General features: G+C 40.3%; 1 protein-coding gene across 1 annotated transcript in view; it reads left to right on the top strand.

Annotated features, from left to right (window-relative positions):
* Positions 1-488: 488 nt before the first annotated feature.
* Positions 489-17,856, top strand: part of tafa5a (TAFA chemokine like family member 5a) — an 849,915-nt gene continuing 832,547 nt past the window's right edge. Inside the window, exon 1 of the mRNA XM_063072585.1 lies at positions 489-714. Within this exon, the coding sequence (XP_062928655.1) occupies positions 612-714 (103 nt within the window). The 5' untranslated portion in view covers positions 489-611. The remainder of the gene's footprint in view (positions 715-17,856) is intronic.

Consider the following 17,856-nt stretch of genomic DNA (forward strand, 5'->3'; position numbering starts at 1 on the left):
GTAACACGGCCGGTGCGGTAGTGCCGCCTCTCTTGAAGTGTTTGTGTGTGTGTGTGTGTGTCGCCATCCACGGGCACCAGGCTCTCTCCGGTGCACACCTGGAGTCACTCTCTCGTTCTACAGCCAGGCCCTCTCTGATTCCTTTCTCTTTAAATGGGTGTTACAAGTCATTGTCATCACGAAGCTCGTCTCCGGCCCCCAGCGTGTTGGGATGTTTTATAAGGTTAGGATCTGTAACGAGAGTCCCATACCTAGATCTCCCTGAGCTGCTAGCGACCAAACCCGAGGCTTTAGTCAATGATAAATATTTTATATCATCAAGGAGTTTGAATAAGTGTAAATAAAGTGGCTCGGGAAATCATTATATTGTTATTATTCATAATAAGCAGCCGAGAAACCTAACACGGAGGTCTGGCCTGACTGCGGTCGGTTACCGAAGGAGCGAGTGTAACTTCTGCATTGTGCGTAGCAATGGACGGAGGAAGGCGGCAGCGATGCTGAGCGGAGATCCCACAGGAGGGTCATGTCCCTGTTAGGGTTTACACGAGGAGGAAGGGTCTCTTTGGACAGGTGAATTGGTTTGTGAAGCGAAACAGACAGAACCCCCTTCCATGGCTCCACCAAACACCCGCAAGGATGCCAATACTTGGCCAAGCATGCCCTCAACTTTCTGGGCGGTGATTATCCTGGCTAGCCTCCTGATCGCATACTGCAGTGAGTATAGGTTTTCTTTTTATTTGTTTGCTACGGCCAATTAACCGACTAATAGCCTTGTATTAAATATCAATTCCTTGCATGTCCTTGAGCAACTCGGTGGTCAGATATTGCTGAAATGTAAGATGTGTGTGTGCGCGTTGTCTATTGATCGGTCCCGCTCTAGAGGAGCTCTAAGACCAAACTGAAAGAAGGCAAAAGCTGGAGCAATGATGTGTTTGTTACCTTGGTGTGGTCAGATTGACAATTTGCTCAACTCGGACAAATCTATCAAGGCTCGAGTTCAAATTTCACCCGGAATCTTCCGCGTTTTGTTGAAATCCTATTGGCAAGTTGCGCTCATTTATCGGAGCCGAGAATGACGGTAACCCCCTTCAAGGCCGAGCTACTGTCTGGGCTGCGTGACCAATTTCACCGCCTGTGGCCATGAGCCGAGACCGTGTCACTACCCAGGAAGCTGATTGATACTCGCTGTCCATCTTACAGAAAATGATGGTTATTTCCAAAGAAATATTGACACAGGAATGCTGAACTATTGCCCGACTGTCTCAACGCCGTTTATGGTTGAATCTGGACATGATCAGTTTGCGTTTTATGTCGAAGTGACGTGACATTTTTTAAGTAAAGTGTTCAGTTCGTTGGAGTGCAAATATTTAAATAAATTTAACTTTTCTGTATTGCTGCGCTAGTGACATTATCGAACTGTCGCACCAGGGCTACACAAGCATGAAAACTGAAAATGATATGACGTTAATCTTCAGGTCAGGCTGCAACATCTCGGCGAGATTCCATCAGTCCAAGTGACTGATGTGACCGTCTTCGCGCTGTTTCTGTCTTCACAGACGCTGCTTGACTCGATGAGTTTTCCCGGCATTGATTTTGGCTCAGATGTTCATCATCGGCAGTATTTTGCTTTTGAGGGAGTGAAGCTGCTGCATTTGGTTCAGTAAAATAGATTCATAGAGTCATTACAAAGTACAGCATAGAAAAGGCCCATTGGCCCATCTAGTCCGTGCCGAACCATTTAAAGTCTTATTGACCTGCACCCTGATCATAGCCCTCCATAGCCCCTACCATCAATGGCACACTGGGAAGTAATTGCATCTGGTCTGTGATTAAATCTGTTTTATTTTGCGTCTTGAAACCGCCAACGTTTTGTTTCAGCGCAGTTCTCTCTGTGGCGGCCACTGTTCCCCCATCTAACGCCCACTTCCTCACGTCAGATCGGAAGCAGCACTCGTTCACGAAGTCTAACCCTTAAGATTACGCTATGTATTGGCGATTCTATCCCCGACTTCATGGACGCTTCGCTTCCGGGAATGGAAGCAGTCAAGCTATGCAGAGAATCGCTTCACCTTCTTCCACAAGTCTTATCAGTGTGTTTGCGTGTCCGTTTGTTACAAATCAGGACCGCGAAGCTTGGCACAGTGACACAGATACAAATGAAAAAAAAATACATCATCACACGCAAACATTTGAAAATGAAATCTCCCTAGATGTAAACCAAGCAGTACCTTATCAAATTTCTTCCATCAGAATAGAAGATATACGTATCCAATTGTTAAAGTTGGTAAATATTTTATTTCATGGAATCGACTCTTGCTCTCATCAATATTGATACTCGTGGTTAACTTTTCTAAACTAGTAAACTCAAAGCACATAGGCAGCTGAACATTAAACTTCAGATTAAGATCCGCCACAGAAGCAGTTCATTTAAGCGATAAACCGGCCGCTGGCAAGTTGGCCTGAGCTCAGTACAGCCGGCTGGAAACAAAATGTGAGTGTGCGGTGAGTTTGACGCTGGGCTTGATGGCTGGAATGTAGTCGTGGAGCACGGAGAAATTGTTTAAGCAAGTAATATCCCGCATTTGCTCCTCAGTACGGTGTATCCCTTCGGATTTCACCGTCACAGAGCAAGACGGGATAATACGGATCTGAAACACCGAGTACAGAGCAGGTCCTTGTGGGTCGCTTTCGTGATATACATGGATAAATCCTTCCCAAATTAAAACAAAAAAAAACACGCACACACACACACAGCAGGAATATTTGGCGTGGTTAACCATTTGAGAAGGCAAGGGTAATTGGTGCAGAGACAGCTACAGAGACAGGACTTAATCATCTCCTACTGCCATGATCAAATTAATAGCGTTACGAATCAATACAATCAATTTAGTTAAAACAAGAAGGCAGCGGACCGTCGGGTCGCAGGGTTTCCCAAACTTTTTTTTATATATGCCATGCATCCCGACCATTGAGGTGTCCGCGGACCACAGGTCCAGGACACTTGGAAGAAATGAGCTGATGTCCTGCAGGAGAGTTTCGGCTCGAAACGTCGCTGAGTTCCTCCAGCATTTTATGCGTGCCCTCTGGATTTCCAGCATCTGCAGACTTTCTCGTGTTTATCATATTTCGCTCGTTGCATTTCTGATGGGTTCTTATGCAAGCAGGCGGCTGGAGCGGGGTGGTGTGTTTTGAGCGGATGCAGATGGGTGATGTGCTTGGTAAAATGCTCGGCTGCACGTGCTTTGCAATTCTGTGTTCACTTGGCGCTGGCAGTTTGCTTAGAACAGAGAATGTGGACGGTGAGGAAAATTAGCAGAAGTTAAAGTTTTATCTGTGTTATAGAATGGGCTTGGGAGCTTAGCAGAAATCTAAAGCAACTCCTTAACTATTTTCATCCCAGCTCCCTCCAGTGCTTTGGATGAACGCAGTAGAATTGCGGCGATTTGGTGAACTTCCTTCCAGAAAGCAGAAACCTCTGTAAAATGAGGGATCCATTGGTGCCTTCCACTGGTTGGATTTAAAAGTGCACTTTTCTCAGTTGCTATGGTGACACAATGCAGGCTTAAACGACAAGATTCAGCTGCCTGAGTTCAGATCAGCTTTAAAAGAGCCAAGGTTATATCCGTGTTAACAATATGGAGTATATAAAAATATCTTTGTCTATAACATATCTTTATCGTTCCTGTGTGAATAATGCACGTCTTTAAAACCAGTAAGGTTCAAAGATACCTTCTGTGCATTTAATCATACGGCCCAGCCATCATGGGTAAAGCCTTCTCAGCACTGAGCACATCTACACGGAGCGTTGTTGCAGGAAAGCAGCATCCATCGTCAGGGAACCTCCCCACCCAGGACGTGCTCTCCTCTCGCTGCTGCCGTCAAGAAGAAGGTACAGCAGCCTCAGGACTCACACTACCAGGTTCAGGAACAATTATTACCCCTCAGCCATCAGGCTCTTGAACATAGCTTCACTTGCCCCATCACTGAAATATTCTTACAACTTCTGAACTCACTTTCAAGGACTCTTCATGTCATCTTTCTTTGCACAGTTTGTTGTCTTTTGCACCCTGGTTGAATGCCCATTTGATGTGGTCTTTCATTGGTTCTGTTATGAATTGATTGAGAATGCCCACAAGAAAAGGGATCTCAGGGTTGTATATAGTGACACATAGAGTATATATTTCATATATTTCCAAGGAGACGTCAACTGAACAGCACCTAAACAAACCACAAGGAATGTGTTCTTCTGCTGAGATAAATCTAGGTCAGCATATAAATTAACAAGAAATAAGAAGTTTGATCAGCTTTATTTTTGTTTAAGTTTGCTAGATTCATTTGCCTATTAGGCATTTGAAGTGCACGCTCAAAATGCTGGAGGAACATAGCAAGTCAGGCAGTGTCCATGGAGGGGGATAAACAGTTGATGTTTTGGGTGGAGATCCTTTATCAGGACTGGAAAGGAAGGGGGCAGAAGCCAGAGTAAGAAGATGAGGAAGTGGTAGGTTGTAGCACTGAGACTAGGTGAGGGTGAAGGTGGGTGGAAGGGAAGGCGGACGGGCACCAGAGGGAGGAGATGGGCAGATGATGAGAGGAGAAGAAGCGATCAGGGAACCAGTTCCTTCCTTCCCTTTCTTCCATAATTCACTGTTCTCTCTTATCAGATTCCTTCTTCTTCAGCTCTTTACCTCTTCCACCTATCACCTCTCAGCTTCTTACTTTATCTCCTCTGCGCCACCCACCTTCCCCCTCACCAGGTCCAACCTATCATTTGCCAGCGTGTACTCCTTCCTCTTCCCTACCTTCTTATTCTGGCTTCTGCCCCCTTCCCTTCCAGTCCCATTGAAGGGTCTCAATCCAAAACGTTGACTATTTATTCCCCTCCATAGATGCTGCCTGACTTGCTGAGTTCCTCCAGCATTGTGTGTGTAATACAAATTCCCAAGATTTACAGAACCTGTTGTGCTTAGGCATTTGAAGTTGCTAAGTTAGTTGTGATTTTTACAGGTAAATGAAAAATGTAGATAAATAAGATAATGGGTTATCTGGAATGAATATATTGTTTTGGATTATGATAGTTTCAACCAAACCAGAAGAATCTTTCAGCCTCAACTTTAATGTGAAATGTAGTAATGATGAATAAATATTCTTTGTTTAAAAAACTCTTCCTTGCTTCACTTGCTCTGAAGTAACAGCATTTCTGTGCTTTTAAACAACCCCTATTTCTGTCAAAGCTATGCAGGGTATCTGACAGCTATTGTGACACAGGTTACTATTGGTAATAAAACTGCAACACCTGAATATAACTAACAAAACAAATCCTAGTTATGCCAACAGCTGCAAGATTGATATTTGAATGACGATAAATTGAATCTCATGATTTATGACATCAGCCAAGTTGTTTATCCCCTCATGCAATCAGTTTAATCTGCCCTAGCAACAAACACACTGTGTGTTTACATGCATTGGCTGTGTCAGTGCATTTTCTGCTTCAGAGCACCTTACTGCATTAACCACCCACATAACCAGCTAGTCGATGGAAGGTCTTGTTTTACAGTGATACTACTAGCCCATATATAAAAATGTTGGTGTGCTACTGATGCAGTATTTCAGAGACATGTAATTTTATCTCAACTGAATATCTCTTTCTGTTAGGTAACATCACAATGATGTAAATCAAGACCCTTAAAATTACGATTTGATGCAATTAGCCCTTAAAGAATCATATGCATCTTTTTGGAATAAATACTTCATGAATTGTGCGTGCTATAATTACTAACATTTTGCCAAATGCCAATAAAAATATGAAATGACTGCAGAATAAAAGCTATATTTTATCCAAGAAGTACAATGCTCCTGCTGAGCCTACACTTCAGTATGGCTTAACAGTACAGTTTTATTTCTTCTTTGTATGTCTGCCAGCTGAATGCATTTCTTAGAGAGTGATGCACCTGATAAGATTGAATGTGATTTTTGCCATTGCTGGGGAACAGGTTAGTGAACAAGTTCTCAAGGTAACAAAATTTATTTAAACTATTTGTTTGGTTCATACATTTCCAACTATACATTTTTGAGAATACGTCAAAAACATGAATTAAAATTGCATACCCATCAGAGTGAAGATGCTAGCATTGGAGAATGAGGTACATTCTTTTCCAAGCCCATAGATTAGTGCCCCATGGTTTACAACTAGCAGGTGGAAACCAAAATCCATTTCACCTCATGAGGCTTCTCTTCAGGCCTCAGTAGAGCGTCTCCACGTATCACACAATCACCCTTCGGATCTATTTTGAGTTCATTGAGAAGTTCGCAACAGTTTTGGGATCATGTATTCAGTGAGTGGTTTCAATCTGCAGTACTTGTTCTCCATAATGAGGAGACTTTCATTTTAGCAAGTGCAACCTTTATACCATTATATCTAGGTGTCAGAGGCACAACAGAATCAGAATCAGGTTTAATATTATTGGCATATGTCATGAAATCTGTTAACTTTGCAGCAGCAGTACAATGCAATACATGATAATATAGAGAAATAATACTGTGAATTACAGTAAATATATATATAAACACTCTAAATAAATAAAAAAATAACTTGAATATGTAGTACAAAAATATAGAAATAAAATGTGTTAAGGTGGTGTTCATGGGTTCAATGTCCATTCAGAGATTGGATGGCAGAGGGGAGGAACCTGTTCCTGAATCACTAAGTGTGTGCTTTTAGGTTGTGTACCTCCTTCCTGATGGTAACAATGAGAAGAGGTCATATCCTGAGTGGTGGGTGTCCTTAATGATGGATACTGCCTTTTTGAGGCACCATTCCTTGAAGACGTCCTAGATACTACAGAGGCTAGTGCTGATGATGGAGCTGATTGATTTTACAATTCTCTGCAGCTTACTTTGATCCTGTGCAGTAGCCCCCCAACTCCCCATACCAGACAGAAGTACAACCAGTTAGGATGTTCTCCATGGTACATCTGTAGAAATTTGGGAGTGTTTTAGTTGACATACCAAATCTCCACAAACTCCTAATGAAATATAGCTGCTGTCTTATTTATAGTTGCATCTATATGATAGATCCAGGTTAGGTCCTCAGAGATGTTGACACCTAGGAACTTGAAATCACTCAATTTCTCCACTTCTGATTCCTCAATAAGAACTTGTGTGTGTTCCATCATCTTACTACTTCTCAAGTCCACAATCAGCTCTTTAGTCTTACTGAGATTGAGTGCAATGTTGTTGCTGCGACACCACTCAACTGACTGGTATATCTCGCTCCTGTACACCCTCTCGTCACCATCTGAGATTTTGCCAACAATAGTTGTGTCATCAGCAAATTATAAGCGACATTTGAGTTGTGCCTTGCCACACAGTCATGGGTGTAGAGAGAGTAGAGCAGTGGGCCAAGCACATAATCCTTGTGGTGCGGTGATTTCATTGTCAGCAATGTGGAGATGTTATTTCCAATCCACACCGATGGTGGTCTTCCAGTTAGGAAGTCTAAGGGTCCAGTTGCAGAGGGAGGTACAGAGGTCTAGGTTCTGGAGCTTTTCAATCAGAATTTTAAGAATGATGGTGTTAAACACTGAGATTTTAATTGCAATTTATTCTGGGCATCTTTCCATACATCAAAATGTTTGACAAACAAACAGAATCTAAGTTGACTATTAAATCAATGATAGATCTGAAATTTCAGAAAATGTGGACTCCTTCATTACTCACTGTAATTGAAAGATAGTAAGGTTGGCATTTAGAAAGGATTTGATTAAATGGTAAAAGACTTTACTCATCTGAATCCTGATGATGTTCTAAAATATTACTGCAGTGATCATATATATGAACGGTTATCACCTTCTAGCTAGGCAGTTAAGATTTCATCCTATCATTGTACAGATCACAAGGTAGGAAAGGGAGAACACTCTTAATATACAGTATATCATCCTATGCAGGAAATTGAACAGTATAAACTTATTTTTTCTGGGCTGTTGACAAAAGATTAGAATGAACCCTAAGCATAGATGCACAGTAAAGCATCAAACAATGTATCATGAAATGGTACTGTTCTGGTTTGCAGCCAGAATGTGTCTTACAGAAGGTTTCCAACAGAGAGTTCCCATTTTCAATTGTCATCAGATATCAGACAAGAACTGCATTTGTAATGAAAGGATAACACAGCTCCTCAAGGCTACCATTAGATCTTATCAACAAATTTAAGGTCTGCATTTACAGCCATTTGAAGCAGTGATTTTCACTGTAGGAACAACTTAGAAACAGTAAAATGTTTATGTACACATTAAGTTGCGAGGAAAAATAAAACATGAATACAAAAACCAGAAACTCATCATGAAGAGCAATAATTGCTTGAATTTATGGAACCAAAATGCTGAACATAAAGCATAATGTTAAAAAGACACTGCTTTCAATAGTTTGCAGAAAGGTACCCCACTAGCATATTTTATTAATAACATCTAGAATATTTATGTTGGAATTCATTAAATATTGTAGCATTATTTCTGTTCTACCAACATCTGGATGAAACAATTCTAATGCTGTAGGTTTTGGCACACCTTTTGCAGTGTGACATGATTTACCTTTATGTTTTTCAAAGACCCTCGTACTATTTGATCTGCTTATTCATCCTGAGCTTCTTCATGTGATTCCTTTTGTTTAATTTGTGTATGGTCAAACATGCACGAATGGACCACTGAGATGTTTGGTTGGCTGTGTGAAAGCAGATGGTGTGAAATGTAGATATAGTCAACATATAAATTAGATAAATTTGGCCATTGGTAATAATATCAATAAATAATTTGTATTTGGTGATACTCCTCCTGGCTGGTGTCTTAATAACAAACAATTCTGATTAATAGTTCAACAACTTATGGATAGTTCCAATTTCATTTCTTGCATTCTGAACCACAATGGATTTAGCTGCTGCTCAGAAATAAATATTTTGGAGCAACCAACTTTGCAAAATGGATCAAATGGTGATGGTGTGGTTCTGTTGCCAAATTGTAACTGAGACTTTATAGGATTAATAAATCGGAGATGTGAGTTCATAGCTCACAACAACAGCTACCACACTACCACCTCAACCATCAGGCTCTTGAACAAAGGGGATAACTACACTCATTTGCCCATCGTTTGAGATGTTCCCACAACCAATGAACTCACTTTAAGGGCTCTTCACCTATTTATCTCATGTTCCCATTATTTATTACTATTTATTTATATTTGCATTTGCACAGTTTGTTGTTTTCTGCATCCTAGTTGATTTTTCACTGATCCTTTTAGAGCTACTATTCTATAGATTTGCTGAGTAAGCCCACAGGAAAATAAATCTCAAGGTTTGTATATGGTGACATTCATGTGCTTTAATAATAAAATTTATTTTGAACTTTATATAATTTCAATTTAGATTGATAACCTAGAATTTGTGAAACCAAAAATTACCAACTAGTCTTAGTGAGAATGAAAATGACTGCTTGACCAATGACAATGACTGCTTGTCCAACCATTTCACTAATGCCCTTGAAAAGAGGCAAACAGCATCCTTTCCCGGAGTGACCCAGGATATATGACATGTAACTTCAGACTCAGGACATGTAGCTGACACTTAAAAGTTAACTGAATTGGGGTACCACATCACTTAGTTGTACCAATAATGTTACTCTCAAATTGAGAAGGAATCAACATAGAAGGACCACCTGACCTTGACTTAGGCACAAAATTCAGATGCACCAAGTTCTCTCCTAGTCCAAATGAAGATGCAAAGTCCTCCTCATAAACATCCAGAAACTGGTGCCTAAATTGGGAGAGCTATCCTATAGACTAATGAACAAACAGCCTGATTGCTCCATCGCAATCCCCAAAGATGATGCACACATGACTGTTAAACAAGATAACAGCCCCTGATAATACGGGAAATCTACTAGCTTACACAGACGATTGGCTGACTGGCAGGAGGCAAAGAGTGGGAACAATGGGGGCCTTTTCACATTGTCTGCAGGTGGCTAGTGATGCTTTGCAGGGGCTGGTGTTGGATCCATACTTTTCACGTTATACGTTAATGATCTGGATGACGGAATTGGTGACTTTGTGGTGTAGTTTGCAAATGATACAGAGACGGATGGAAGGGCAAGAAGTGTTGAGGAAGCAGTAGTCTGCAGAAGCACTGGACTCATCAGAAGAATGGTGGATGGAATACAGCCATATTTGAATGGCAGAGCAGTCAATGGTTGGGCGAAATGGCTAAATTCTGCTCCTATAAATTATGGCCTTATAGTCTTATGGTCAAATATGCCTTGTCTCATCAGCAGTACAGATCTACCAACAGTTAAGTACAGACATTGAAACCTCTTCCTCATTGCCACCTACCTCGACCATCAGTTGAACAGCACTTGGCAGACAAACTGAGAACAGCAAGAACAGAGAATGTATCCTGGGCAGGGACCTGATTGTCCATCACTGAAAGTAGTCTGATAATAGACTGAGCCAGCTGAGTCGTGGAAGACAGTACTGCCAGATTGTCGGTGGCAGGTTGAGAGTGAACCAGCACGTGGGTTAAATCTACCTGTTGATGATGGATCTATTCAAGACATCATTAATAGACATGACCATTGCACAGATCTTATGGAGACAATTTCTCATCTTCATACTAAAGACACCCTCTGTCATTTATGCTGCACAATAGACATGCTAAGTGGGATCGACTATGATAATATAGCAGGGAGCTCAAAGCTGGCCATCCAACAGCCGCTGTGGATCACCTGCAGCCAAAGGAATGTGCATCACCAAATCTGTAAACTCATGGCCCACCATATTCCTCAATGAATCATGACAGGACTCCAATCATTCCCAACAACAAAGGCATCTTCCAGTTGATATAGGTAAGGTCAAACCCCTGCAGTTCAACCACTTCTAGTCAAGAATGGTGTTGGATAATTAAGCAACCAACAGGAAGAAGGTGATCCAAAAACATGCTCATTCTTAACAACAGTTAGACCCAGCATGTGAATATGAAAAAAAGGCTAAAAATATGCCAAATAGATTATATAAATCTGCTTCTTTCCCCACCATCACAAGAGTCAAGCTTTAGGAATTCTAATGTACACTTTATGATATCAAGGGAGGTCAGAGAGATTTAGATACATCAAGGCAATGGGACAAGACAACATCTAAATCGTAGTACTGAAAACCTGCACCCCAGAATTAGCTCGACCTGTATCCAAGGTGTTCCAGTCAATCTACAAGATTGGCTGCTACCTAACAATGTAAAGAATTACATGGGCGTGTCCTATTCACAAGAAGAAGAAATCAGATCTGACAGATCTGAATTAGACCAATTACTGCCCAATCGGTCTACTCGGAATCATCAGCTCTCGCAGTGCTGGAAGCTATTGTCAACAAAGCTGTCAAGTAGTATTTACTCACCAATAATATGCTTGCACATGTCCTGTCTTTGACTTCTCTAGGACTGCTCGGCTCCACACTTGACCACAGTCCTAATCCAAACATTGATCAAAGCGACATACTCCAGAGGTAAGATGTAAGTGACTGCTCTTGGCATCAAGGCAGAATTTGAGCAAACAGCGTTATTAAGACTGAAACTGTGTCAAAGGGGATTAAAGAGAAGACAATCTGGTGGCAGGATGGAGGACTTTGCTGAAGGGTCTCAGCCCGAGATGTCGACTGTACTTTTTTCCATAGATGCTACCTGGCCTGCTGAGTTCCTCCAGCATTTTGTGTGTGTTACTTGGATTTCCAGCATCTGCAGATTTTCTCTTGTTTGCACAATGGAAGATGGTTGTGGTCATCAGAAGTCAATCATCCCAAGTCTATAACATCATTGTAGCAGTTCCTCAGTGCAGTGTCCTCGGCTGTCAGCTGCTTCAAAAATAACTTTCATTCCATGATGCGGTCAGATAGGGATGTCTGCCAATTGCTCAATGTTTAATACCATTCATGACTCCTTAGTCAATTAAGGAGTCCATTTCTGCGCACAGAAAGAGTTTCAACATTTTAATTTGGCCTGATAAGAGGCAAGTAACATTCATACTGCCAAGCAATGCAGCCATTCAGGAAGACACATCACCACCACCTTATTACGTGCAGTGGATTCTGCTTTTGCCAGTGATGGCCAGATCCCAAAAATCAGCTTAACAAAAATGTTCTGTTAATGTGAAGGTATGATTGATGCAACAACTCTACTTTGCAAGATAGCTCTGGTGAGACACGATGACATTTTGTAGGCAGCAAACAAAACTACAAACTATGCTATTCATAACAGTTTTTCTGGACTACAATGGCTGCAATCCGTAGCTTATAATTGCCCTTCTGGGAGTTGTGTTTTTGATCCATTTGTACGACCTGGCACTTTTGTGGTATCCAGAAGAATTTGGCGAACTGGACTCTCAACAATGCAGGTACAATCATAGCGGCCATTGCTGGAGCAAATTTTGGACCAGATCGAAGTGGTGGGACACAGGTCCAAGAGTGAAAAACAAACCAATTTAAGCATTGAGCCAAATTAAAAAGAGGCTGAGGCAGAAGAACAAACTGGTCTTTAGCTCACTGCTCTGTGAGGATTTACTTACCTCAGTGCTGAACTGACTCTGCAGCTGATGCCTGCAGCACTAAACTGGCCCCATAGCTTTTGGGGACTCTGTAGTTCATGTTCTGTGTGTTATTTGTTTACTTTTTCTTATTGTTTGGACAATTTGTTCTTTTTTGAGATCTTTACACCTCCATTGCACTGTGGCTGCAAAATACACCACTTACAAAAGGCAGGGGAGTTAGTTGAACTGGCTTTTCATTTCAAATGCTTGAATGCCTTCACCAAGAAAAGCAAAAACAGCAGATGCATGGGAACAGCACATTCCGCATATTCCCAGTTAGAGTCACGCATTATCCTGACGTGGGTATCAGTCACTGGTCCTGTATCAGAATCGGGTCCTAATCTTAGACTCCTCAAGAAGGACTGCAGCAGTTTTTAAAAAATCAGATCACCACCACCTATTACGTCCGATTAGAGGTGGACAATGAATACTGGCCTTGAGAGCAATACCGCCACCCAAACTTAATTTTTAAAAAAGTCATGAACTGTTAATATGCAGAAAATCTCTACAATGTCCGTTTTTGCATGAAATAGTACAGAATGGTAATAATGTTGAAAAATTAAGCCATACTTAGGATGTTAAGAAGATTCAATGTGAAGTGGTCACCACAAAAATTATCTTCACTACCAGCTGCAGCTTGATGTTTGTAAGCTTTAGGGTTACAGCAAAAGAGACTTTCATATCTTGAATATATTTTGAATAAAAATAATTGTTAGATTCTTATAACCCAACAAATGAATGATGTTGCCCTGGTAGTTCTATAAATTCTTGGCAGAAAGCAGATGGATACCTTCTGGGATTTGAGGCGAGTGCTGAATATTTTTGAACTGTATCATTACTTGCCAGAAAGTCAATAGGGAATTGAACTAGTTTGGCAGCATTTAGTCAGAACACTTGGCATAAGCAACAAATGATTTCTCGAGGGGTTTTATTTGGACTGATCATCAGCATTGATAAGCAGTGTGTATTATGGTTTAACACTCGCATTTCCAGGGAAAGCAATAATCTCTAGACATCTTCATCATATTTATACTTCCTCTTACTTTGTGTATTTGTTAGTGGAGTCATCGCTTATTGCTCTTATAAGTTAATTTGTCTCTCTGCTTCTTTTCCCTGACTTGAGATTCAAATGCTCCCCCATCCGTCACCTGACTGAACTCATCCATATATTGAATAGTCTTATTTGGCTCCACTACTTCCAGATAAGGCTGTGGTTTAGAGAATCTTTATGGAGCCTGGTTATGTTGCCTTACCTATACGATTCTTTGCTTCATTCACTGAAAGGTGTCCAACTTCGGTTCAGGAATGCCAGATTGTTGTGATTTTCTAATCACTGTGATCTGGAAAATATTAACAACACTGATTTCATTTTTGTACTTCTGGTTCTTTTCTCCTCTTCTCTGATTCCTTCAACTCAACATTTTACAACCTCTGAAATTAATATTGAAGTCAACAATTACATATAATGATTCTGCTGTTCTATTTTATAATTCCGGAGGATTATTCCATGAAAGATTACCACCTAATTGGTGAAATGCTTCCATTCATTTTGTCCTTTATGTTTTCTCTCAACTCCTCACCTCTGAACTTGTTTCTAGATACCATATAGTGGGTGCTGTATTTCAATAATATTTGAGTAATTTTGTATGTATCTTGTTTGATTAGGCATTCTTGTTCATTTAAATAATTAGTTAGGTGTTAAATGTAAAAATACGTCAATTGCATACGTCATTATGCTACCACATGATTTGTGCACTCTTTGCTTTAAGTTCAGACTTACATTCCCAGATTCCTGTGTTTTCTTTTGAATTAGTTTAATGTTTTAAAGTTACAAAACATAACAGTGGCATCTTTTTCAGAGGCTGGGCATTATTGGGTAAGAGCAAATCTATTTATCACATTGCTGTAAGGTTTTATGTGTAACTATCATCTCCTCACTATTTTGGCAGAATACTCTGTTTTTATCGGGAGCATTTTCTGCAGTTCTGTCATAAATTCAATTCTGTCATTTACTCTGTTTACTGCAAAAATTAAGTCTGTTTGCTGTACAATTTTAGCTATATATATATTCCTTTGAAATGTTGTTGTAGATATTGATAATTGGGGAGCAACATGTCTGTAGATCGAGTTCACCCTAAATTGGAGGCTATTTTTCTTGGGAGAGTTCCAACTGGGAGCTGATGTTTGACGTGTAAACATTTTATAATGTTCAATCACTGAAGAAAAATTAATTTATTTTAATTAAAATAAGATATGTTTTTAAATGCTCAGCAGAGTGGTCAGCGTCTGTAAAAAGGGAAACAGAATTGATGTTTGGGGTCAAAGGTCCTTCATCAGAGTTCTGGACATTTTCTCTCATTCACTTTCCATTGAAGTTGCTTGTCCTGAGGAATATTTGCAGAATTCACTCTTTTTATTTCAGACTTCCAGCATCTGCAGTTTTTGATTTTCCAAATGCCATTAATCAATTTACAAAGTTTAAAGTTCAAAGTAAACTTTATTATCAAAGTACATATATGTTACCATATACAGCCCTGAGATTCATTTTCTTATGGGCACACTCAATAAATCTATAGAATACTAACAATAACAGGGTCAATGAAAGACCACCCAACTAAGGTGGTCAACCAAAGTGCAGAAGACAACAACTGTGCAAATACAAATATAAATGAATTGCAATGAATAATGAGAACATGCGATGAGAGTCCTTGAAATTGGTTGTAGGAACATTTCACTGATGAGGCAAGTGAAGTTGAGTGAACTTAATCCTATTGTAAAAGAGCCTGATGGTTGAGGCGTGGTAACTGTACTTGAAGCTGGCAGTGCAAATTAATGAAACAATAAATAATAAGCTTAACTCATGAATCTGTCAGGGTCATTTATTGTAATGGTGCTCCTGGTGTGGCCTAGTCTACACTGGTAAGACCAGATATAGGTTGGGAACTGCTCTGCAGAGCATCTTTATACTGCAGCCGAAGGCAAGGTCTCCTGGTAGTCACCTATTTCAATTTGGCTTCCCATTACCCCACTGACATGGCTGTCCATGGCCTCCTCTACTGCCACAGTGAGGTCAGACTCAGGTTAGAGGAGCAACACCTCTTATTCCTGATGGCATGAACATAGATTTCTCTAGCCTCCAGTAGCCACTCCCCCTCTGATCCACCTCCTGTACTTTTTTTTTCTGTTATTCCCATTCTCGAAGCCCTCTCATCCCTGCTCTTCTCCTTCTCTGCCTTTATGACCCACCTAACCAATAGTTAGATTCCCTATATCTGTCCCTTTATTTCACTGTTCTCTCCTATGATTCCTTCTTCTTCTTCTGTCCCTTACCTCTTCCACCTATCAGATTCCTTCTTCTTCAGCTCTTTGCCTCTTCCACCTATCAGATTCCTTCTTCTTTAACCGTTTACCTCTTTCACTATCCCCTCCCAGCTTCTTACAGCATCCCTCCTCCTCCCCGACCCACCCACCTTCCTCACACCTGTCACCTGCCAGCTTGTACTTCTCCCCCATCCCCCCACCTTCTCAATTTGGCTTCTGCACCCTTTCTTTCCAGTCCTGATGAAGGGTCTTAGCCCAAGATGTTGATTCTTTATTTCCCCCCATTGATGCTGCATCCTGAGTTCCTCCAGCATTCTGTGTGTTCTGCTGAAGTATTCATGTACCATGTTATTTTTAAAAATTTGATATGTGTTCGGATTGTTCTTTTGGTAAGTGTATTTTTATTGGAAGTCAATGTCAATTTGTAGCCACTTCTCAGCAATGTTCCCTGTGTTCTCTTTAGCTGAAGAGCAGCTCATGGGTGAGAAACATTTTCTGATATACTACTTATGTGGAGGGACTTGCTTTCAATTCCCTTAGTCCAGGAGTTCCCAACCTGGGGTCCATGGACCCTTTGCTTAATGGTATAGGTCCAAAGCATAAAATGGGTTGGGAACCCCTGCTAGTATGTGCAATGCACAAGAGCAGATGCAGCACAATCTCTTGCATTTTGCATGAAAGTCCTGGAATTCCATTAGAAGTTCCTTTTACTGAGAGTTCAAAGTTCAAAGTAAATGTTGTTATCAAAGTACATATATGTCACCATAAAAAGGCCTGTTTCTGTGCTGTAGTTTCTATGGTTCTATGGTTCTATATAGCCCTGAGATTCATTTTTCCTGTGAGCATACTCAGCAAATCTATAGAATAGTAACTATAACAGGATCAATGAAAGATCAACCAGAGTGCAGAAGACAACAAACAGTGCAAATGCAAATATAAATAAATAGAAATAAATAATGAGAACATGAAGTAAACAGACCTTAAAGTGAGATAATTGGTAGTAGGAATATTTCAATGATGGAGCAAGTGAGTGTAGTTATCCTCTTTTATTCAAGAGCCTGATGGTTGAGGGGTAGTAACTGTTCTTGAACTTGGTGGTGAGAGTCCTGAGGCTCTTGAACCTTCTACCGGATGGCCGCAGCGAGAAGAGAGCGTGAGCTGGGTGGTGAGGATCTCTGATGGTGGATGTTGCTTTCCTGCGACAGCGTTTCATGTAGATGGTCTTCATATGTGGTATTCTATACTGTTTTGATCATTGACATTGGCATGATGTTTTGTGATTGGTTATGCATGTTTCAGGGTGGCTTGAAGCTGACATTAAGTCTAGTCTGAAGAAAAGAAATAGTTTCCATAACTAAGGTTCTCCACAGGTTGACATTGTCTCCTGTTGCTTTTTGAAACTGTCAGAAATTTATGTGCATTAGTATGTACCTTTCCAGTGTAAACAACCGAGGAAAATGTTGATGTGTTATTGCAATAATTTACCAACAGGCTGCTCTTTATTTCGCATGTAAATATCTTTCACAAACATAATACTCTCATTTCCTGTAGTTAAAAAAATGCTGGTGATATGTATAATAACTAACTATGGATAAATGGAAGAGGCAGTGGCAAACTAATTGACAGTATGTAAATGAGATACAGAGGTATTCGGCTGGAGAAAAAAGATAAATTAATGCAAGAGTGAAAAACATTTAAAATAAACTTAGCAGATCATTTCTTACTTAGGTTTGGTACATTATATTTTAACAAATAACTTTAGTACCATGAATTGTAAATTAAAACACTGGAATGAAATCAAAGCTGACAGGGTAATTTTTCATATAACTGCTGAGGCTATTTACATTCAGAGCCACTACATATTATTGATATATAATGTAAGTGAAAAAATGATATTGAGCTTAACTAAATTTCGATTTCATTA

This window comes from Mobula hypostoma, chromosome 20 (assembly GCF_963921235.1).
Source record: "Mobula hypostoma chromosome 20, sMobHyp1.1, whole genome shotgun sequence".
Lineage (NCBI taxonomy): Eukaryota > Metazoa > Chordata > Chondrichthyes > Myliobatiformes > Myliobatidae > Mobula > Mobula hypostoma.